Source organism: Erithacus rubecula, assembly GCF_903797595.1.
Source record: "Erithacus rubecula genome assembly, chromosome: 5".
Lineage (NCBI taxonomy): Eukaryota > Metazoa > Chordata > Aves > Passeriformes > Muscicapidae > Erithacus > Erithacus rubecula.
Genome location: NC_136687.1, coordinates 54402972 through 54425658, shown reverse-complemented (window position 1 = coordinate 54425658; position 22687 = coordinate 54402972). Strand labels below are relative to the sequence as shown.

General features: G+C 41.7%; 1 protein-coding gene across 7 annotated transcripts in view; it reads left to right on the top strand.

Annotated features, from left to right (window-relative positions):
- The first annotated feature begins 71 nt into the window (after positions 1-71).
- The window catches only part of LIN54 (lin-54 DREAM MuvB core complex component), a 38303-nt gene continuing 15687 nt past the window's right edge, over positions 72-22687 (top strand). For 2 of the 7 annotated variants that reach the window (XM_079306503.1, XM_079306499.1), the window contains exons 1-4: positions 72-366; positions 1711-1810; positions 14645-15372; positions 20828-20948. In XM_079306503.1, coding sequence (XP_079162629.1) covers positions 1804-1810; positions 14645-15372; positions 20828-20948 — 856 coding nt within the window. In that variant the 5' untranslated portion in view covers positions 72-366; positions 1711-1803. Of the gene's footprint in view, positions 367-700; positions 821-1710; positions 1811-14644; positions 15373-20827; positions 20949-22687 lie in introns of those variants that run through there. The other 5 variants (XM_079306500.1, XM_079306501.1, XM_079306504.1 and 2 more) reach the window with 5 other exon arrangements.

The following is a 22687-nucleotide window of genomic DNA, read 5'->3' as shown; positions in this document are numbered from 1 at the left end:
TTGGCGGGTATCCCACGGAGATATCCCGCGGGATTTACACCGCCAGTGGGATCGGCCCGCGGCCCCGCCGCCTCCTCCTCCTCCTCCTCCTCCACGGGTGGTGCCCGCGCGTGGGCCCGGAAGCGGACGGCGGGGCGGGGCGGTCCCGGAAGCGCGGGGCGCTGCGCCGGCGGTTGCCAGGGCGGCGCGGTATTATGGGATGCGGCGGGGGAATGGCGCGGGGCGCGTGATTTTGAACAAACGCGGCGGCGGGATCGGCGCGGGCGCGGCCGCCGCCGCCGCGGCCGCCGGGAGCGGCACCGGGGGGCGCCGGCAGCGGCCAGAGGCAGCGCTAGCGCAGGAAGAAGAAGAGCGCCCGCCCGCCCGGTGAGTGCGAGGGGCGGGAAAGCGGCGGCGGGAGGACAGGGAAGGGGGTGCGGGCACGGCTGACAGCCGCCGCCCGCCGCGAAAGAACAGGCCCGGCCTGGCCGGGCGCTCTCCCCGCGGCGGGCCGGGCTCCCCGGGACGGCGCGGACAGTCGGTCCCGGCCGCCCCTCGGCCGCGGGGATGCCCGCCCGGCGCGTCCCCTCCCCGGGCTCAGCTGCGCCCGCAGCCCGGCGGAGCGGCGGGGTCGCGGCTCGGCCGCCCCTCGGAGCGCGGTGCGCGCGGGAGCCGCCGGTGCGGAAGGGGCTGGGGTTGGCGGCTCGGGGGCGGCGCCGGGGCGGGGCGGCGGGGGCAGGTGCGGCGGGGGCGGGAGCGGCGGTGACGGGCTGAAAATGGCGGATCTTTCGAAATACGGCGGCGGCCGGCGGCGCTGACGGGCCCCGGCCGCCCCCGCCAGGTGAGACCCGGCCCGGGGGCCGCGGGGGGAGCGGGGCCCGGGCGCTGCGGGCCGGGGGCAGCGCGGCGGCGGCTCCGGGGCCCGGGCGGGTGGCCGGCATGCGCCGTTCGAGAGAGCGGGCCGGCCCCGGCACGGCCGCGGTGGGTGAGCGCGTCCCGGCCGTCCGGCGGGATGCTCGCCCCGGCTGCCCCCGCTCCGCCCGGTGCCAGGCGCACCTGTGCCCCGAGCGAGCGCTGCCCGGCTCCGGACCGCCCCAGCCCCGCCGCGGCGCGGCCGCTCCTGGCCTCCCGGGCAAGGAAAAACCAGGAGCTGCTGGAGAGCGCCCAGCCGAGGCCACCGAGATGATGAGGGCTCGGGAGCAGCTCTCTTGTTGTGGGAGCTGGGCTTGTTTAGTCTAGAGAAGGCGAGAGTGATGTCGTTAATGCGTATAAATATCTCAGTAGTGGGTGCCAAGAGGATGGTGGCAGAGCTTTTGGTGGTGCTCAGCAATAGGATAGAGATAAGTGGCTGTAAATAAAAATACAAGGAGTTTCACCTCAACATAAGGAAGAACTTTATGTTCTTTATGGAACGGGCTGCCAGGGAGGTTGTGGAGTCCCTCTCTCTGGAGTCATTCCAAACCCGCCTGACCATGGTCCTGTGTCACCTGCTCCAAGTGGCCCTGCCTTGTCAGGGAGGTAGGACTGGTTCATTCCAGGGGTGCCTTTCAAACTTGACAGTTCTTTAGTTCTGTAAATATAGCCAGATCATCTTTTGGGATAGTCCCAGCTCTTCTTGTCACCATCTTGCTCATTATGAGGTATATCAGTATTCAGAATGTGTTTTTGATTATTTGCGGCCTTGACTTTGAAGCACGTCATGTACTAATTATGTGATGCTTGATTTTTGAGGATTTGGGCTCTGGAAAGCTCTGTGGCATTGACAGCATATGAAACTGCCCACTGGAATATACTGTAATCAGAAGGGAAACTCTCAGACTTAAGATGTCAGGTGAGGAAAGGACAGGTATTTAAATCATCTTAACTTAGTTTCATTGTTCTGAACAGCTTCTTGAAATATATTATGGTTACTGTAGGAAATATTGAATATAGAGAAATAATTTGAAATACACTTTGCAATGTTTACATGAGGCTTGCAATAACAGGCAGGTTGCTCAATCCTTGAGTATGTGCTTATCTTCTTCACAATAACTTTTATCTTATTGGAAGCAAGAAGAATAGTGGGTTATCACCAGGATATATTTCTTCTGTCAGTGATATTTTTTTGTAAAATGAAATGTGTTAGACTTGTTTTTTATTCTTTTTAAATTATTTTTTGTCAAGACATCCAGTTTATATATCTGTCCCTGAGTTACATGCCTTGTACAGTGTTTCACCAGCCTAGAGAGAGATGTGTGGCCCTATTGCTCTGCAGGCCCATCAGTCATACAGGCTGGCTGGGAGAGTGTGTTTGAAAGCACAGCCCAGCTTCCCTAATGGGTTAAAAAAGTACTTCATGCTTGCTGTGATGGGGTAAGCTTCAGCAGTTTGTTATGCAAGGTTGCTTGTTCAGCTTATGTATCAAGAACTATCTGCTGATGTTTGGTTTGCTTATACTCCAGTGATGTCCACGCTCAGATCCTTTGTAACTGAATGCTCTGAACAGTTCAGTCAGAATTGTTGGGAAGTTTTAAATGCTTTCAGGAGGAGTATCTAATAATTACAGGTGAATAAGAAGGGTGGTGATGAAGAGTACTAGAAGAATTCAACCTTAGAGATGTAGTTATCGCATACACTGAAATATCTTTTATTTTAGATTTGGAAAAATCATCACAGCCCCTTGGGTTTTTTTCCCTCACTCTTGTTTGAAAAATGCTTGCAGGGGCAACTAAGGTAGATTGGGGGTGTTGTGTTTTGATTTCTGCTTCTGCAACAAACTGTGGTTCCTCATCTGTCACTTGGTATGTTTGTGCTTTTGTTCTCTCTATGTGCTGTAGAAGTAGTGCTTTCTTTGTCACATGCTCTGAGAGGCACATCCCAATGTCCTACAGAGGTTGCACACTACAGCAGTGAAGGGTGTAGTTGGGCCCTTCATAACAAGTACCTAGGAGATAAACTCAGGATTCTTTGTTGGTTTTTTTTATTCTTAGTTTCAAGAACTCCCAGAGAAGTGGAAAATGTGGTTTTGAAGGTTTGTATTTTGCAGGCCTTTGATTTGAATACCTTGGTTTCCTCAGTTGCTCAGAAAGCTGATAAACAGCATGTGGCTTTCAGTACAGCCTGTGACTAGGCTTGCTCACCTGACAACATTAGAAGTCTGGAAAAGAATGTTCTTGCACAAGAAGGAGGGAGACTAACAGAATAATCCCTTGATTAGTCATGGGGCACAAAGCTACGTGATGTGAGAGATTCCCGTGTCCCAGATCTGGATGTAGATTGGTAGCTCCTTAATTTGTGCATCATTCCCTTCAGAATCCCTTTCAGTCCTTCTGCCATCAGGTGTTAGGCCTTAGTGTTGGGTCTGCTTTGAGCTGTTGTATGAGTTCTAGGTACATACATACTGAAACCCCCTCTTTAGGGACTGACTGTAATGGGGGTTTTTATTCCTTTGGAATAGCAGCAGTTTCTGTTATAGACTCAAGTCTATCTTCCTTGGGTGAAACTATTGTTCCTGTGCAAAGTCTTTCAGGTGTGATCCCTTGGTGCTGCTGTGGTGCTCATAGACTTTGAACAGAGCTGTTTCAGCACACTGACTCACCAGAGTTTGCTTACTACTTGAGTTTGTGACAACCTACAGTTGATTTTGGATGGCTTTGCTCCTGCTTGGCTCCTTTATCTGGGCTGCCCTTGCAGATGTATGCTGGCATAAGGAGGGACAATGTATAGAAACAAAAAGGCAGGTGCCAAAGGTGGGCAGGAGACCTTTAGCAGTAGAGCTGGCTTAATACAGACAGGGAATTGAAATACAGGGAAGGTAATGCTGCTGCTCGTGTACACACAAAGTAGCAAATGGTGCTATTTGAAATTAACAGTGCAATAAAGATAGTGCTAGGATATTGCTCACAGTAAATCCTATAAAATTGTAGCAGGTGCTTGTTTTATTAGTGTGTAATTATCAGTTTGTTGACATATAAGGTTTTTAGCTTTTGCTTTTCCTTTTAAAATTATAATGGAAGCATAAATTGCTCAGAATTTGCCAAGGGAAGAAGGATCTCCTCATAACTGGTATGTGGTGTTTTGTTGGTTTGTTGGTGGTTTTTTTTTTCTCTGCCCAGTCTTAAAAAGAAACCAACTAGCACCTCTGTTAAAAACATGGCAGTGGAAACATGAGCATAAGCCATCTTCCCATTAAAAAGCAAACAAACAAACCCAAAAACCTCTGTGTAATATAAAATTCTCATGTATGTATCACTTGACAAGTGTAAACACACAGGAGTTGCTAATTTGTGTACCTTGCCCATTCTTCTGATCTGCTGCACAGTTGTTTGTGTGGTACCTCAGGCAAGCACTCACTGAGCAGAATGTACATTTAGGGGAAGGGAATGGTGTGCGTTGGTTGAGGGAATTATGGTTGCCTTGGGAACTATTTTGTGACTATAGATGGTTAATTTGTGGTAGAAGAACACCTGGTATTTTCTTAAGTATTCTTTGTAACAGTTGGAAAAGACTGGATACTTACACTGGTTATGTGTTCAGCATTTGATGAGGAGTGAGTTTGGGTTTTTCTCCTTTCCATGGTTTGCCATTGGTATTGTATTTGACAAACCTAGAGCCACAATTGTCTGGGAAGCATGCAGACAAAGTGCCTCCATGACTTGTCTTATGTGGGGATTGGGAAAGAGAATGGAAATTTTGTCTGTGTTCCACATACATATTTTGTTACTGTGTTAAAGCTATTTGCTTTCCCTCTGCTATTACATATGCAAACATGGTGAGTTTGCAGTCTTAGATGATTAATTTTTCCATTTACCCTTGTTAATCATAGCTTCCTCATGGATTCATCTTTTTCTGGTTTCATGACATGCATTTTGTTAAAGCATCTCTAGCTCACTAAACTTAAACAAAAGCCTCTCTGTTGAAAAAACACAGTGCTGAGTGATTTTGTAATTCTTTGCTTTATGACAAAACAAACTTTTCAATTTTAGAGACAAAACATAGAGTGTCAGAGAGAGTAAGAAAATGGGGAATGCCTGAGATGAATGACACCATTTTACTCGTTATTGAAAAAAAAATAGCAAGATTGAAGAATGGCAGTTAATTGGGAGAATTGTAGTGCAGCAAGATCACCTATGTGCAGTTGTGCTCTTTCATTTCACAATATGCCAACAGAGCAGGGTGAGTCTTGATTATACATATGCTTCTATGGAGGCTTTTCTAACAAATGAATGATAGCATGTCTGGTGCCAATAGTTTCTTAAGAACTGCATTTTATTTATTTATTTATTTAGTTAGTTAGTTAGTTATTTTTACTGTTCTTTGTGAATTTCAGTTGCCTGGAATAGTTGATGTGCTTGTTTGTATTTGTCAGAAAGGGATGAGAAAACACAGCAAACAAGGAGATTACCAAGCCTGTTCTTTAGTTTGTTTTGCTCATAAAATGACCCAATAAAAGGATTTGTTTCTCTAATATTTATTTGTTTTCCCCTTGAAATCAACTTAGGCAAACAAGTGATCTTCACTTTCTAATCTGTAACTTGATTCTACTTTGCATAGGTAGATGTTCTAAATCCCTTGCCCTAGAAAGCAGTGAAGAATCTCTGGGAACTATGAACCCTGTGCAGTTATGCATTGATCTTTCCCTAAAATAAATTTTCTCTTTGCTGGGAGAATGCCTGGACCATTAAATGACCAGTGGGTGTTTTTCCATTTGCAGAGGTTAATTCTGGTGCCAATGCTGTGAACTGGCTACACTGGAATGACCAGAAAGGCTGTAGTCAGTTTTGCACTCAATGATATTGGCAGTTTGTCACTCCTGTTTCTTGTGGACAAAAAAAATGTGGATTTCCCCAGGAGAGAAGCAGAAAATAGGCAAGAGGGAGGCTACTTGAGGATTTTTACCATCGCTGCTGAAATGACTGGGAAAAATAAGAGCTCATTCTTTGTTGAACAGGAAGGTGAGTTTTGGTGTTATGTCAGCAAAAAGAAGTAAGCTGATTAAAAGATTTTGACAAGTTGGATGTCCTGGATTCTTAACAAAAATCCTTAATGACACTGATAAATGGAGATGCTATAGAATTTTCAGAAAGACATTCCACAGTAATTTTCAAGTTCTGCTGCTGGGTTGGTTTTAGTTGTCTGTACAGTTTGACAGGGAGCTTTTTGGGTGTGTATCCTGAGCTGGATTGTGGGAGAATTTACAGAGTGACAGCCTCTGGTTCAGGTGTGTCCAGCTCTTTGTGGGTATGTGGTGATGAACTAGGGCAGCTGAGTCACACAGAGAACCTGCCAAGCTGCAGGTCAGCTCCATGTCCTGTCATATGTTAATCACTGTTCATCTCCAATCCTCAAAATTATGAACTGACAGTTTGCAAAAGCTTCTTTTGTATATACAAATTGGTTTTAGATGTAGTAAAGAGCTAGATCTTGCTACATAAAAAAAAAAAAAAAAAGCCAAGCAACTTTTTTCCATGGAAAAATGCAGTTAAGGCTTTGCATACTATTGTTTCTTCACTTAGTAATTCTGAGGTGATGAACATTCTGGATCTGTATCAACTCAGACAGTGTAGTGGTGACTTGTCCAACTGGTGGTTGAGCATATTTGCCATGAAAATCAAATTTCAGAGGGTATCTTGTAAGGACAGATTTGGGGCTGTTCTCAAAGCCTGCTGCTTGTTTAGTTGGGTATTAGGAAAGGGTTCTTTCCCCAGAGAGTGATTGGGCCCTGGAATAGACTTCCCAGTGGAAGCATGGAGGGTGCATGCAAAGAACTCTTCCTAAATTGGCTTATTGTGTGGAATAAAGCTTCTCCAGGGATAGAATAAGATACAGTGTCAATATCTTGCTGTGTCACTTCCAGCATATTGAAAAAAAAGGTTCTAAGAGATACAGTCCTAGTCACTAAAATGATTCATCCTGGCTGGTCCCATCTTTAAGGTTTTGAAGGTTTTGTATCCAAAGCTGTTGGTTTTCTTACCTTCAGCTAATGAAACTTATGAGTTTGTGTTTCAGAAACTCTTCAACTTGTTATAACACATGAGACTTCAGAAGTCTGAGCAGCCTGCATTTGAAGTGACCCACGTGGTACTGGAGCAGGGATGGAAATTCCACACAAATTCCTATTTCTCCTGTTTGATTGATCTCAACTCAAAATCTTAATGTGGAATTTCATTCCACAAAGGTCAGTCAGGTATTGCACAGTTGTAGTTGTTTAAGTTTTCCCAAAATGAATGCAGACATGCTTTATCTAGAGATTGAAGTGGGAAGAAAGTTTGGAAAAAATAGTGTTTTTTCTGAACAAAGGAATCTGTATGAAATCCTGGTTTGCCTGCAGGTGAGCTATTTATCTTCAGCTCAGCCTTTCTGCAAGTAAATATATTCTGTATTTGGGAAGTATTGTCATGTTTAAAGCTGGTAGAGCTGCTGAGATCTGCATCTTGAAGCATGTTTTCCTGCAAATCACTGCAAAGTAACTGTTCAGACTATTTTTGTTTTGATGCTCCACTTGAGTCAAAAATTAAGAAAGCCAACCTAGATATGTTTAAAAAGCAGTAGTGGCCACAGCAGCTTTCACTGCTGTTCAAATCTTGACAGCACTACCTTTAAAGCATTGCACTTTATCATCTTAAGGTTTTTCTCTGGTTTTCATCTCTGTGGTGTTCTCACTTTGAAAAGGATTGTGATTGCATAAGACACATACAGAATTAAGTTTTTAGGGCAAAATTTTCTGTGCCATCTTAGCATATTTTTTTGAAATTAAATGCTTTACTAAAACAGTGTCATGGGGGGTTGTTTGTTAGAATGAACTTCATGTGTTGTACCTCCCAGCTGGGCAGTGCTGGTGTGGTATAGATGAGATGCACTTGAATCATCATTGTGGTTCCCAGTTGGCAAAGTCTGAGTAAAACTGGTAGGTTACAATTCTGTTGTGATGAACTCTTGTTCATAAGTACAGCCCTAAAATGTGCTCTTGTTGAAACTGCTGGCAACAAGCCTTATCCTAAAGGTGTGCAACATGATAACACCTGCTAAAAGTCACTGTGGAGCTCAATATCAAGCCTATGGTGGTAATTTTAACACTTGATGTTCAGAGTGTTCTTGGTGTGATACTGCTGTGTCTTCTTAATTCTGCTGGAGCCTCACATTCAAGAGGTTTCTGGAGTTTGGAAGGCAAGACCTTTAATTCAAGTTATATATAGAAGACAAAAATCTGCATTTTTTGGGGGCCTAGTGATAAGTACTTTTCACATTTCAGGTTTGTTTGGTTTTTGGTTTTTTTTTATCAGTCAAGCTAAATTCACTACATGTTTATTCAGTGTAACTTTAGATTCGTAATGCCTTACTGTTGGCCTACCAAACACTGCAGAAAATTAAATTACTTGAAGTTATTTTAGAGTTTTTTCTTTTGGTCTCACCCCAAAGTTTGTATGGAACATAAGGTTAGAAGCACTGGATTAAATGTAAAGGCCCTTGAATCTACAAACCCAGAATTTGGATTGTTCACTGTAGTGAACACTTTCAGAATGTGTTTAGTGGTCGTAGCACCTGTTCAGTTCTGTTTTAACTTTTGTGCTATGGTATGTTTTGAAAAGGACTGAAACTGGCATGCAAACCAAGGGAAGGGTGAAGGGGAATGTTCTTATTTTTAGTTTCTATTTTACTTTTAGTTTGCCTAAAGCTCTGCTTGAAAGTGGAACATTGTTTCCCATTACAGAAGGCAATCTGAACTGCTTTGAAGTATTCTGCTGCACAGAATGTTATTTCCAGTACTTTCCTGGAAAGTTGCTGTAAGTGCAGTGTGTGGTAAACAAGCAGTGTTTAAGACTTTAACTAATGACTCTGAGTACGTGCTTGGAGTTTTGTTGTGTTTTGTTTAGTAATATCACTCTGTACCTCTCAACAGCTGCAATGTTCTTCCTTAATAATCTTTTGTTGTAGGTGGTACCTTTGGGCAATGTAGTGTTTTCTTGTGGTGGAAAGGGAGTTGTCCAATCCAGAGCTAGATATCCCAGTGTTTTGAAATGCTGGTTTTCTAGGAAACAATGCACTCACTTGTACATGTAATATAATTCAAACATTTGCAATTTGTATGACATGCTGCTTTTATCCAAAACTTAGTTATAGCTTTTTTCCTTTTTCTCTCCACCTTCCATTTTGCCTGAAAGGCTCTGACTCATGGGGATTTTTTGGTTATTATTATTTTTGGACCTCTTTCTAAGGTCCTTGTTAGTTTAATTGTGAAAATTGCTTTTGTACTTGATGTGTGCAATCGAATTTTTGTGGTAGCATGCTGAGATTGCTTCTATGTGAGAAATAATTTTGATGTGAAGAAAACAGCTATAGGTCACAGGATAGCTGAGTCTTAAAGTGTATTTGTAGCAGCTGTTGTGGTGAAGGAAGAAGATGCAGTTGTGTAAAACATTTCTATTTTGAAGACAGCAAGGCAGATATTTTTTGAAACTCTAAAATGCTTTTTTTCACAGCAGGTCTGCAAAGACCATCATCTCTTTCTTCCTCTGTGTTGGGTGTTTTTGGGCAAGAGGAGGTGCCCATTGTGTTTTCAGTGTCCCTGTGAATATTTTGTACTATTATTTGTTAATTATAGCAGCATGGAGAGCTTCATGGAGAGCTTTGTAACTGTTTCATGGTGGAATAATTGCAACACCTTTTATTCCCTTCCACCCCAAGAGCTGGAAGATCAGGAAGAGGAATCACAGTGGGTGAATGAATTGCTAGTGCAATACAGTGTTTCCAATGGATTGTAGTTAAATTGTTGCAGCTTCCAGCTGCTCACAGAATCTCAGAATGGTTGGGATTGGAGATCATCTGGTCCAACCCAGCCTAGGGCAGACTGCATGTGTTTGTGTCTGGGCATTTCAAATTGCTTAATCTCTAAGTGTTAAGGCCCTAAAAAATTTGATTTCTTCAGCTCAGCAGCCTTCGGGAGTTCACATATCTGCCAGTTTTGGAGAGAGCAGATAACCACAAGCTGAAAATTTTGAAAAGTCTTTAAGGAGAAAATGTGGTTGAAAGCATCTCATGCCTTCTCACTTAAAATCATCAAGGATCCAGTCTGTATTTCCCCTTTTTCCTCCTACTCTTGTTTATGTTCTAATGAATGGATTTAGGAATTAAATATATTGAGTTTTTAAACTTTTGCGAGTTAAGGTTTAAATATGTCAATTTTATGAATGGAGCCATGTAATGTGGGATTTTTGAGTGTCAAAATCCTCCCATGTTAGCCATAGCCTGCTGGTGGTCCTCTGCTGCACCTGGATTGGAAAGAGATGGTGTTGGCACATTTCTGTCTCAGCAATGGAAATTCCAGCTGTTACCCCTTTTGTACTGACTGTTGATCCTGCATTCTATTGTATTTTCATTAGAGTCCACTGTACTTGCAGTGAATAATTACTTGTTAGGCTATCCACTCTTAGTTTTCTGCCATTCATCTATCTCAGGTTTTCATTATCCCCTTTCTTGAGGGCAGGCTTCATTGTTCTTCATGCTGCTTTTAAAGGTTTTTGCACAGTTTTAGCTCAGAAATTGAAAATACTTGAGCTTTCTGGCACTTGAGAGTGCTACTCTTAAATGTATCTTGTCCCAGCTTTATTGATGTGCTGACAGATACTGCTGTATCTGGCATTGATACTTAGTTTTGCTTAGCATTTTCTTAATAAAATGGTGGTCCCAAGAGAATCCCTGCTGCTTCAGGGGTGCATTAGATGTCTTGCATTTATGAGGCTTTTGATTTTGGGTGATGTGGGTTTATTTTGTGCTTTGAGGTGTTCATACAAAAGCTGTTACTATTTCCTTATTTTCTGGTGAAAGTGACACTTGAGAATTTGGTTGAAAAATGAGCATTGCAATGAGTCGAGGCAGTTTTGGCCAGTGTTCCTGGATCTGTCAGGTTATCCCAGTGTTCCCATGGCTGAGCACCACCAGGCAGCAGCCACAAATGGTGAAAAGTGCCTTGGCCCTCTGCTTTGTTGTCATGGCCTTGCTCATGTGCATCACCTTCCCAGGAGTTTGTGTAAAGCTGGTCTCAGCAGCTTTGTTTCTGTATAATTGAATTTATAAACATGTGTTTTGCTTGCAGGCTGGAAGGTTGGCTGTTCTTAGTGAAATGGAGATGTTTCTGCAAGTAATAAAACACACTTACTGTCAAGTACAAGCATTAATATGTCTTGTATTTTGTTTACTTCTTTTTAGATCACTGTGCTTTATTATACTGGGTTTTTTTTCCTGTTTAATGTGGCTGTTCTGATATTATATCAACAAAGATGTTGATATGATTGATTTCAGCACTTTTAACAGAGAGTCTTAGATTTGTAGTGATATGCTAGTGACAGAGAAAAAAGATCAAAATTCACAGATACCTGTCAGACATCATTCTTTATTTTTGCTAACAATCCTGGTCTTCTTTGTCCTCTTCCTTAGAAATCCTCTTTATCCTTTACACTGTCATATGTATGTTGTTCTTGGTGAATATCAAAAATAGGAATCTGTTTTATGAGTAAGATGATCACAGGTGGCTTGCTCAAGCTGAGAGTTTGTTCCTCTCCTTACTATACCTAGCACATCTCAAAGTTGTTGGTCCAAGACTTGGTTGATAATATGCTTTAGTCCCTAATTTTTTTTTTTTTTTTTTTAATGTGTTTGGCTGTTTTTGTTTCCTGAGCTAGCCATGTTTATAAATCTTCATTATGGTGAATTTTTTTGTGAATTTCTATTTAATTGTATGGCCATGATTTTTTTAGGTCAAAATTATCTGTTTAGTGATCTGAACCTAGGATATTTGTTGTGTTTCTTAGTCTGAAGCTTAAACACTTGCTTGGCCTAGATTGGTTTCTTCCTTCAGATTTTGAGTAAACACTTAGTGATGCATCTTTTCATGGGGTTGTAGTTAGAGCTTGTGTATTATTCAGTACTAAAAGCATAACTGCTGAAGTGAAGGAAACTTTCAAGGGTTTAAATAGTTAAAGCTATTCTCTACCCTTTCTTGACAATCTCAAGGCTGTTAGGATCTTTAAAGAGGTTGGCATGGTTTTACTGTTGGTAATCGCTTTAGTAGAGGAGCTGGAAAAATGGAAACTGTATAAAAGCATTAGTAAAAAATAAACAGCTGAACTGTTGAGAAATCCTGGCTAGATCCCAAGAAGTAAAAATCTGCAGGGATGTTGAAGTTGCCTTTGACAGCAGCCTCTGGTATAGTCAGGATGAAATTTTCCTTGTTGCCCTCCATATATCTATTTCAGTTGTGTCCAATATGGACTGAAGAAATAGAACAAGTGGGTTGTGTTATGGTTCTTTTTTGGTGTTGTTGGGCACACTAGCCTGAATACATTGACAGAAGCCAAGTTTAAAATTACTGATAACTGCAAAATCTTCCAGTGTGATTGCCATGAGCTGTTAATTCAGTAACTATGAGTAATATTTCTTTTCTTTTCAATTCTCAGTTTCTGATTCCAGACTTGATGTATTTTTTTTCTTCTGCATTCTGACTTGCAGAGGTTAGTTTGGACTCAAAATGCTGTTTAAGAGCATGACTCCATGTATTTTAATATAAATATACTTTCAAGTAGATATAGGTATTTAATAACCACTTACTGCTTTGTAACATAACCAAATGGCAAGGATAAAGAATGCAAATAACTGATGAACTATAAAACTACTTAGATATATATAAGTATTTTATGGTCATACTGTTAAAAGATACTAAGAATGGCCTTTTTTCTTGGGAAAAACATATACAAATGCAAACCAAAATCAAGTTATTTAAAACTATTTATAACTACAGAGTGAGGTGGTTTTCCCACTGTCTGTTTTAGATGATTCTCTCCCTTTCAGACTTAGAGGTAATCGTTACATGGATAGTGCCTGACACTAGGAATCTAACTTCTGGATCCAAGACCTATGTGCATATCAGTATAGAACAGGATGATAGTTTGGTTTGAGGTTTAGTTTTTTTGTGTCTGAAATAGTTTGAAGTTGTACTGTCTGAGCTGGAAGCATTTGCAAATTGCTGAGGTGACAGTCGAGTGACACAGCTCAGAAGTGGCCTTAACATATGGTGTCTTCAGAAACAGTCTCCTTTTACTATTCCTATTTTTGAGTAATCATCTGTGCAGTTAACCTATTTGACTTGAAGGCAGCAATGTGATACTATTACTAATCTGTCCCCTGGAGCTGGCTGTTTGTCTAGGGCTGCTTACCAGGGCTGGCATTACTGGGGGAGATATGCTTTCCAATGCTTCTTTTTTATTTCTGGCACTGACATCAGATAACTTTGTACCTTTAAATGCCTGCCAACAAGTGAGCTGTGAGTTTGACTTCTCTCAGAGCTTGAGTGACAGGGCAGTTTGATCTGCTTGGAACTCTGAGAGGGTCAGAGTGGCACCCTTGGCAATCAGGGAGCCAGCACTGCTCCAGCATAGCCTCTGGAGCTGGGCATGGAAACTCTGTAATTCTAGCAGGGCTTTTTCCCCCAATCCTTCCACTCGTGTGACTGGTCTGTAGTCAGCTGCTGTACAAAATGGGTCTGCAGTGACTCCAGGAGATGCAATGTCACCTCAGCATTTGGTCAGTGTTTTTAGTGGCACAGTTCCCCATGAATTAGTAGTAAAACTCAGCTCTGTTTTTCCTAGCAAGTAGGAAACAAAATTTGCAAGGATTTTGTCCCCTTGAGTTTATAATTAGTACTCAGGAGCATGCAGGCAGACCCACGTGCTGTGCTCACCCATCCAGGGCCCAAGTGTGCTCATGGGGTCAGCAAGTGCAGAAAATGCCTTATTAAGCTGATCTGTTTTCAGACTCTTGACAGTGATGCAGCTTTAGGGGAATGGTACAATGTGACAATTTCCAGCAATGTCTGTGAAGTTTCTCAAGTGGAAGTGACTCTGGCTTCAAATCTCACTGCAGGGGTTTGTTTAATATATAATTTGGGTACTCTTTTAAAAAAATCTGTTGTGTTTTTTTATATGGTGTTATTTGTTTTATGTTTAGAACACCTTTCAAATTAATAATGAATTTGTGTGTTGTATTTTCTGGTGAGTATTGAGGGGAAAAAAATTTCTGAGTTCTTCTTTTCATAGCCAGCATCAAGGGATTATCTCTTCATCTTGTGAGTGGCAGGGCTTTGGCTTGATCCCGTGGCTGTTGATTGAGCTTTTGGGGTTGTTCAAGTCCATCACTAAACAGCCGTTTGTTTTTCTGAGATTTCCAAAGTTAAAATTTGGCAAGAATGTTACATCTGGTATGGATAATGAATCTCTTGAGCAAGATAACCTGCTAACCAGTGTTGTCATGTATGAGAAGACATCATCATCTATTAGATTTTTTTTAAAGCTGTTTAACTCTTGCTTTGTAGTTCAGTGAGTTTTAATGTCTGTGACCATATCTTCGGGGGGAAACACTGCTTCTTTGTGTACTGTGTTGTGACTGGTAATGCCTTCATTTGACTTCAGGGAATGATATTGTAAAAGTTTGGTATAAGTTATTACTGACAGTCAATTCCACTTAGTGTGTTACATTTTGAAAACGTTTGGGCTTTTTTTCCATTATATCCCTCCTGTGCACGCACAATACTTTCAGTCTGAAAAATTTTAATGTGTTTTATTCTTTGGTAATATTATTCATAAAGCTTTGAAAGTATGTGTTTTCTGGAAGCCAATAACTTTTTAAAATATTGCAGCACCTGCTCCGGCCATCACTGCCACAGCTACTAAAATGGAGGTGGTTTCAGCAGAAGTCAACAGCTTGCTGCCTGAGGAGATCATGGACACGGGCATAACTCTGGTGGAAGATGACAGCATCGAGGCCGTGATCGTGTCTTCACCCATGGGAGACTCCATTCCCATGGAAACAGAACTGGAAGAGATAGTGAACATCAGCACCACCAGCGACTCCTCAGCCACACCTACAGCCACAGCCAGCACGGACTCGACTCCTGCTCCCAGCAGCCACCCGGGAGATGCAGCTCTGCCCAGCACTGCCCCAAACCCTGATGTGAACGCAGCTGGAAAGCCTGCCTTTCCAGGTGGCCTCCATAAACTTGGTGCTCAGACCCCTGTCACTATCTCAGCTAATCAGATTATCCTGAACAAGGCCACTGATATTAAAATAGGCAGTCAGAGTATTAAACCGGACGGGCAGAAGCTGATTGTAACAACTTTGGGCAAGTCTGGCCAGCCTATTGTTCTAGCACTGCCCCACAGCCAGCTGCCGCCGGCGCAGAAGGCCGTGTCCCCAGCCCAGGGGGGAGACTCCAAGCTCCAGGGCCAGCAGATCAAAGTTGTCATTGGAGGTCGGTCGGAGGTGAAACCCGTGGTGGGTGTCTCGGCTCTGGCGCAGGGGAGTCAGCTGATAAACACCGCGGCCCAGCCCTCTGTCCTGCAGTCCCAGCAAGTAAAAACTGTGCAGGTAAAATGAGTTGTGCTGATGAAGCATCTGAAAACCAGTTCTGTTGCTGCAGTTGTTGTCTGTTTCCTGCACTGATTGACACACTGTTGCTTTCAGCCTTTGCGTTTATTCTTTGTATTAAAAAATACAATGCTGCTCTTAGCCCATGCTTTCATCTGTGGATGCGTTTGCCATTTTATGCTGTTTGCCTCTAGCTGCTGTCTAGAAACTTAGGGTTTGCCTCAGAGAAAGTGAACTACTCAGTAAATTGAAGATAATTTTCTCATTATTTTCATTTTACAAAAATAAATTCTACATATTTTCAGGAAGACCGAATTTGACTCTATATGCCTGTTGTTCTTTATTCAAAGTATACGCTCCTTTATGGAAGAGTAGCTTCTGCCTATTGTGTTCAGATTGTTTAAATAAACTCTCTGAAAAACTTCTACAATCTGAAAAAGAACAGAAAGGTGTATCTTGTCTGCCTCAAATCTAGTTAAGTTTGCTAATAGACTGTGATGGACTAGACACTGACATAAACTGAACATTCAAGGTTTTGTTTGCAATCTCTAGCACGGATCTTGAGATATTTGAAACCACAGAGAATCTACTTGCATCTAAAAATGTGTTGAAAAGACTTGGGTTGTGACCCAAAGAGTCTGATTCTCATCTGCTACGTGGCAGAACTAAATGTGAGTGACTGTTCTATTTGCAATGAGGCAGAAATAAGACCTCTTAAAGTGAAGGACAAGTAGAACTCAATGCAGGTTATAATAAAAAAAATATGTATTTTACTGTCTAAACTCTTAAGTATGCTATTAAAATAATCAGCTGCACATAAAAAGGACAAAGTTTAATGAATTTTATTAGCCAAATGTTCCTTGATTAGTATTTCATGGCAGGTGAATAAGATCAATTCTGAATATTTTCTTTAAAGTTACAGATGATTCCTGCACCAATTTCTCCTTTTCCTTTTTTGTTGCTACATCATACTGGAAACTTATTTAATAATGGCCATTTATAATGACATAAATGATTGTCACTATAGTTTTCAAGAAAGTCTCTGCTCTTTAGTCATTACCAGGAACATTTAAGAGTGGATTAGTTCCTGTTACTTGGCTTCATCATTCACTGCCAAGTGACAGATACAGGAAACTGAGGAGAACAACTTAGCTGTGATGTGGTTTTTCCTTACATGAGATGATTTGTGCTGTCAGTGATTCAAATCAGTGCCTTGGCCATCAACCTCTGCAATTTGCCATTGGAAATTCTACAGTTCTTTAGCAGAAGCTCTTACTAATGGTTTTGCATCCATTTTTAAATCTACTTAATTGCAGTTTGAGTAAATTTGTTTTGTTGTGGTTTCTTTTTGTTAAGCTGTTGGTTCCCTTTGCAAAACAGATTGAATTGTTAGCACTTGACATTGCTTTTTTCCCCACAAGAAGAGAAGGGAGTAGAAATGAAAAGCAATAAGACAAGGTTAGCATCCTGTATTGCAGGGGAAATGGTTATGTTAACGTTCCACAGACAGTGCTTTTCCCTGCAGAGAATTTCTAAAGTATCAGAGTGATATATGAGGCTGGGTGAGAGATTCTGCCTCTACTCTGCCCTGAATGACAGGGGAGGTAACCCACACCTTGACTCTCTGTCTCAGAAAATGAAGTGATTCATTTACCCCATCACCCTGAAGGAGCCCCTTAAGCTTTCAGTGAGTGGAAATGGAGGCTGTGAAAGCCTCCCTGACTCCCCATGGGTCCTGTGTGATTTCTCTTGTGACTTTGGGAATCAGATATTTCAGGTGGAGGGCAGCACAAGATTTTGACTTGGTGCTGAAAAGTGAACTTGTACAAATTAGATGACAAAGAGCTCTTTCCAGTTCTTGTGATCACCATCATAGTGGATTTGCATATCATTAGAGAAACTCGATTGCCTTGAGTCTAATCTTGTAATCTAATTGTCATAGTTGAAGTCTCAGCACCTGAGGCATAACTGGTAGAGTTCTGCAAAATGTTTCTTGGAATTTGATTCTTTTTCCACTTACAGTTCTAGGTGTGTGAGACTGTGAGGTGTAAGTGTGACAGGGCCTTTGGCCTCATCTATATCCAGAGGTTAATTACTGTCCTTAGCAGTTTGTCCTGATTTAGCTGAAGCTAGTGCAGTGGATGTGTGGGGAAAAAACTGCTGGGCAAGTACATCTGCTTTCAGCCTCTGGCTCCTGCTTACAGCTTAAAAGTGGAGGTGTGCCTGCTGCTCTACTACTTTGGCCCAGGTTCATTAAACAGGAGTTTGGCCTTGCACTTGACTCTGAGCTAGGTGTCCAGACACATCACCATGGCTGCCATCAAGTCTGACTTATGCTTGTTTTGTGTGGTAACTGGCTCTGGTTTTAACAGTGTCCATAGCATTGTTGCTACCATAGCAAGGCAGCTGCTGAGCCATCCTTGTGGCTTTATTTCATCATTGAAAAGGGACCTTGTGCATTCCCTAACCTCAAACTCCCATTCCTAGCTCAGTTTCTTCATCTCTGAAGTTAAGGTGTTCTTTTCTATTTCTAGAGTCCCTGATTTTTCATACTATGCCAAATATAAATTACACAGAGAGTGGGTACATGGACAGGCTCCCAAGAGGCCATCTAGGCAGTGGGTTTATAGTTTATTAGCTCCTTTGTGGTAGCTCACTATGTGGATATCCAGCAGAAAATCTGAGGTCTGAGTGTGCCTATTTCTGTATGAGTAGAACAGAGTCTGAAAACAAGCTCCAGCCACATGAGCTTGCTAGTTCATCTTTTAATGGAGAGTGTTTAGGAAGACATAACTTGACCTTTGACGTCAAGTTGCCTGCAGGTAAATCTCTTGACTTGTGTAAGGGAAAGAAGGTTGGTGTGTGCTCTTAAATAAATAACGTTCTTATGGAAGAGCTTGTTGCTCCAAGGGAATGTATTTGCTGTCTAACTCCAAGTAACTTGCAGAGGGCATGCTTAGCTTACATAGGCAGGGGGTCCTTGGGATCAGTACAGGCAATGGCAGAGTGCTCTAGAGAGCTTGCCCGTTCTGAAGTATCAAAGGGGCATCTTGGGCTTTTCCTCTGGCTTCTCCACTCTTTACTGAAATGGGCAGTGAGTTTCCCAGTGGTGCCAAGAAGCTTTTCCCTGGTGGCTGGGGCTGTCCAGTGCCATAAACCTCAGAAAGGCTTGCTTGGCAGCAGGTGGGGGCAGGAGTGCTGTTCCTCATTTATAGCCAACCACATTTGTCTTGCTGTTTCCTAAACCCTGAGGGGATTCACTTGATTATTAGACCTCCCTCTTTGTAGACAAACAGTTCACCTAAAAAGCAGGCGGAAATTTATTTGAGGAGGATACTGCAAGTTGAGTATGAGGGAAGCAGGGCTACTTGTGTTGACCTGTTATCTTGAGATTTTTAAGGTTTTTTTCTGAAATATTTTGTGTTAATGGTTGGTTGTATTTTACACACATTCGTGTAAGTCATTTAAGCACATTTATTGGCTGTTACTGGGAAACAACTGCTGTTATCCAGAGCTGGCTGTTCCTGCTGAGCGTTCATCATGTTCTGAGCCAGACTTTGCTCTCACTTCAGAGAAAAAGCAATAGCAGTTGAGTTGCAATAATACCTTGTGGCAAGGTAAGATTAATTTAAAAAAAACAAGAAATCTCAAGTCAAGCAGATGAGCTGTGTAGAATTGATCAGAAATTTAAGTGTGTCCAAGCTGAAAAAAAATTTACTAATAAAATGCCTGCTCATCTATCAGCTGTATTATGTGCTAAGATAATTGAATCCTTGAAGTTTTAAAATGAATTTGAGTTGAATTTGTGAATGAAGCTTCCTTCTTCAAACAACTTATGTTTCAAAGTTTTAGTTAATATGTCTTCAAGAAGAATGGGTTTATTTCTCCTCTGTTTCGCTTTACAAGTGACAATTGTACATCACCTATAAAGCAGTATATTTGTTCTGAGATGGAGCTTTCCCCTGAGGAGCAGTGTAGCTGTGGGGCAGCACATGGTTTCCCTTAGATGAGATCCATTCTCTGGTAGTGCCTGGTGTCAGAGCTGCTCCTGGCTGGGTGTACTCAGGCACAGAGGTGCCCTTGGCTTTCCAGAGCAGCCTGGAGGGCTCCAGTGCCATGGCAGAGGGGAGCTCCAGTTCCCTGGCTGTGCCATGGCTGCTGCTGGCAGCTGAGGAGCCTCATGTGTGCTTTTTGTGGAGCAGCTGAGGAATTTGTTATGTGCTGCTGAATACTCTGAATGTTTTTGCCTCATGGGGTTGTAAAAAAGGTGTTTTCAGGCAACAAATTCTCTAGATAGGGTTTTGTGTAGGAAACCACACCTTCCAGCCTATTCAATTGCTTCATTTGAGCATTTGTAACTTCTCAGGCTGTCAAAAGTAGCTGTCAGGTCTGTATCTTGGCACATCAGGCAGATTTCTGATTTAGCTGCTTGAATAATAAAGGTGGCTCTGTGCCCTTGAGAGGTGGTTCTCCACGGGGATGTTAATCTGTGCCTCTCTGGTATTGCTGGTGTGTTGGGCTGGTGCCCATGGGATGTGCCTGGGGCTCTGTGGTGGATGTGCCTGATCTGTGGGGTGGGAATGTGTAAGGGCTGCAGTAATGCCTTCCACAGACTCAGGCAGCCTCTAAATTGAACTATTCACTAGCTGGTGCCAGTGTATCAAAACTGTTAGAATAAATGCATCTGATAATAACTTCTCTTAGTGTGGAAAAGGGGGACAAGTCTTTAAAACTTTTAAGACTATATACTCCTGCTTACAAAGATGTCAAGCTGAAGTGATCTGTCATTGAATTGCTATATGTGTTCTTGGTCCAGCTGTGTTTCAGGAGACTGGATTACAATATGAAAATAGATCCCCTTGTACCTGGAGGTAGCCAACTGATTTGTTCTTGGCCAGTGAGTGCTCAAAACTTTTAGGCACTCATGATCCATGTACTTTTGGGGAACTGTTGCAGAAGCATTTTCCCCATTTGCAAAACAAGAGTGCTAATGTGTCAAAATGGTCAAGAGGTGTTTCAGAGCAGTAGTGGTTGTATTAAAATCACCAGGGGACCAGTTTTGTCCTGGTTGGCTGAAAAAGAAATTGCTTCATTTAAAGCTTCAAATACTAAGAGTTGTGCATTTAATTTTAACATTTTTATGTAGACCAACCACACGTAAGAAATAATTTCAGCATCTTGAAGATGAGATGTTTGCACAGAGAGCTATCTTCTGAAAAAGCTGAGAGGGAATTTGGCTCTCCTGTTTTGGTAGCTGGCATTCTGAAGTGTCAAGGATAATCTCCTAGTTCTTTCCAGAAGGAGAAATGGAGATGAAATGCAAGATACACACTTATTCTTCTAGTTATGTGTGCAAGTATTGCCCTTTTTATTTTTTTTTTATGTACTTAACAATACAATAATTTAGATCCAAAATGCTCAAGTTACTTTAGATCTTTTTTCCTCCATCTTTTAGATTGCGAAGAAGACTCGAACCCCAACTTCTGGCCCGGTGATCACCAAGCTGATATTTGCAAAACCAATCAATAGCAAAGCTGTTACAGGGCAGACCACTCAAGTGTCACCAGTCATTGCAGGTTGTACTACTTTGACTTGTTTTGCTTTACCATTTTTTAAAGGCTTTTCAAAGAAATGGTAATTGTAGAAATTCTTCTGTCTCAACAATTTTACTGTAGGTTTTGTCAAAGTACTTCAAGCAATTAAAAAAAAAATCAGAAAGCTTTTTGGGTAGAAGCAGGTAAATGCAGTTGTTGGTACCTTTATACTTAGCTCATTTAGAATAATCTTGGCAATTGCAGAGTTGCTTTTACTGCAAGGTACTTTTACTTCATGGATTTTGGGGAGGAGAAAAAAAATCCCAGAGCCACAGAAAAGATTACTTGATGAACAGAAAGTATTTGTAAAAACATTATATAAATACTCAGGGGGAAAGGGAGACACATGCTTTTGTATTACTTTAATCTGTTTATATTTGGACTTAAATGTAATACATGCAAGTAACAGGAAAAAAAAAAAGTTTGAATGAAGAAAGTGAATAAAGCTGTGTTGTATTTGTTAAGTTGCTCACCTACTTTAAAAATAACCATCACAGAAGTGTCTAAGAAAGTAATTAAGACAAATAACAGGTGGTCTTTCTCTTTGGAAAACAACTTTGGAAAACTATCCTTATTTAAAAGAAAAAAAAAAGCCAAACTGAGCACAGAACAGCAACAAAAACACCAACAAAATTAAGGAAAAAAACACTGTGTAATACTTTATGATGGCAGTGTATCTGTTCCTAAACCTCTTAGACATCTAATTTTTTTGAAAAAGACAAATGTAGGAAGCTGGAGTCATGTTTAGAACTTTGAAGGATGTCTTTAACTGCTTACAGATTGATCAGCCTAAGTAGGCCTAAAAGAAGTTTAAGTCTTTACAGCTCTGGGACTTGAGCTGGTTTTAAAAAGGATGCAACTGTCTCCTGTATTCAAAACCCTGATAGATGCCAGTGAATGGCCCATAGCTGGAGCATAATCTTTTCCTTGAGTGTTTCAGGTGAGAGAGGAATTCCCCATCCCACTCCCCATTTGTCCCTTCTCAAATTCCCTACCAAATACATCGACCTGTAAGAAGATTGCTATGCTTTTAAATATTTTAATTAAGTTGTTTGTGTTTAACAAACAAACCCAACCCAAAAACGTTAGAAATAACTTGCAGTTTTTAAATCAGTGTTTTGAAAAATCACCTGTGTCTGAGCCTGTGAGAGAAGCATCACTGGGAGGTGAAGTTGTTTCACTAATTGAGAGGGAAATCTTTAAAAAGTGTTTTTTCCCTCACCATTCCAAACAGCCAGCACAGCTTACCAGCTTTGAGAGGCTGGCATCATTTTAGGGAAGGTGTAACATTTTGTGGTTTGTATTTTGATTTTGTATGTATGTTTTCATGAATATAATAAATATTCTTAACTGCCTGGAAACTCCTGCAAGCTGAGGTGGAAGTTGTAAATTTGAAAGACTTATCAATAGAGGCAGCTAGGTTCTGTTTAGGAAGCTGATGCCAAGGGGTACAAAGGAGATGTAGTAAGAAGGGAAAAGCTTCTTCACCAAGCAAATAACTCAAAGGATAGATGATGAAATTCCCCACAGAGTGACATTCTTCAGGTTGCATGGAGCAGCTGCTGTTAGATTGTACAAAAGTGGTTATTTTAGAGCACGTAGACTTCAGAGGAAATCAGCTTTCCATGAGGATAGTGCTTTTTCTTGTTAGTTCCAGTTAACTTTAATTATTATGCCACTAGTTGATTTTGAATGGATAAGTTATGCTGGTATTTGTTTGT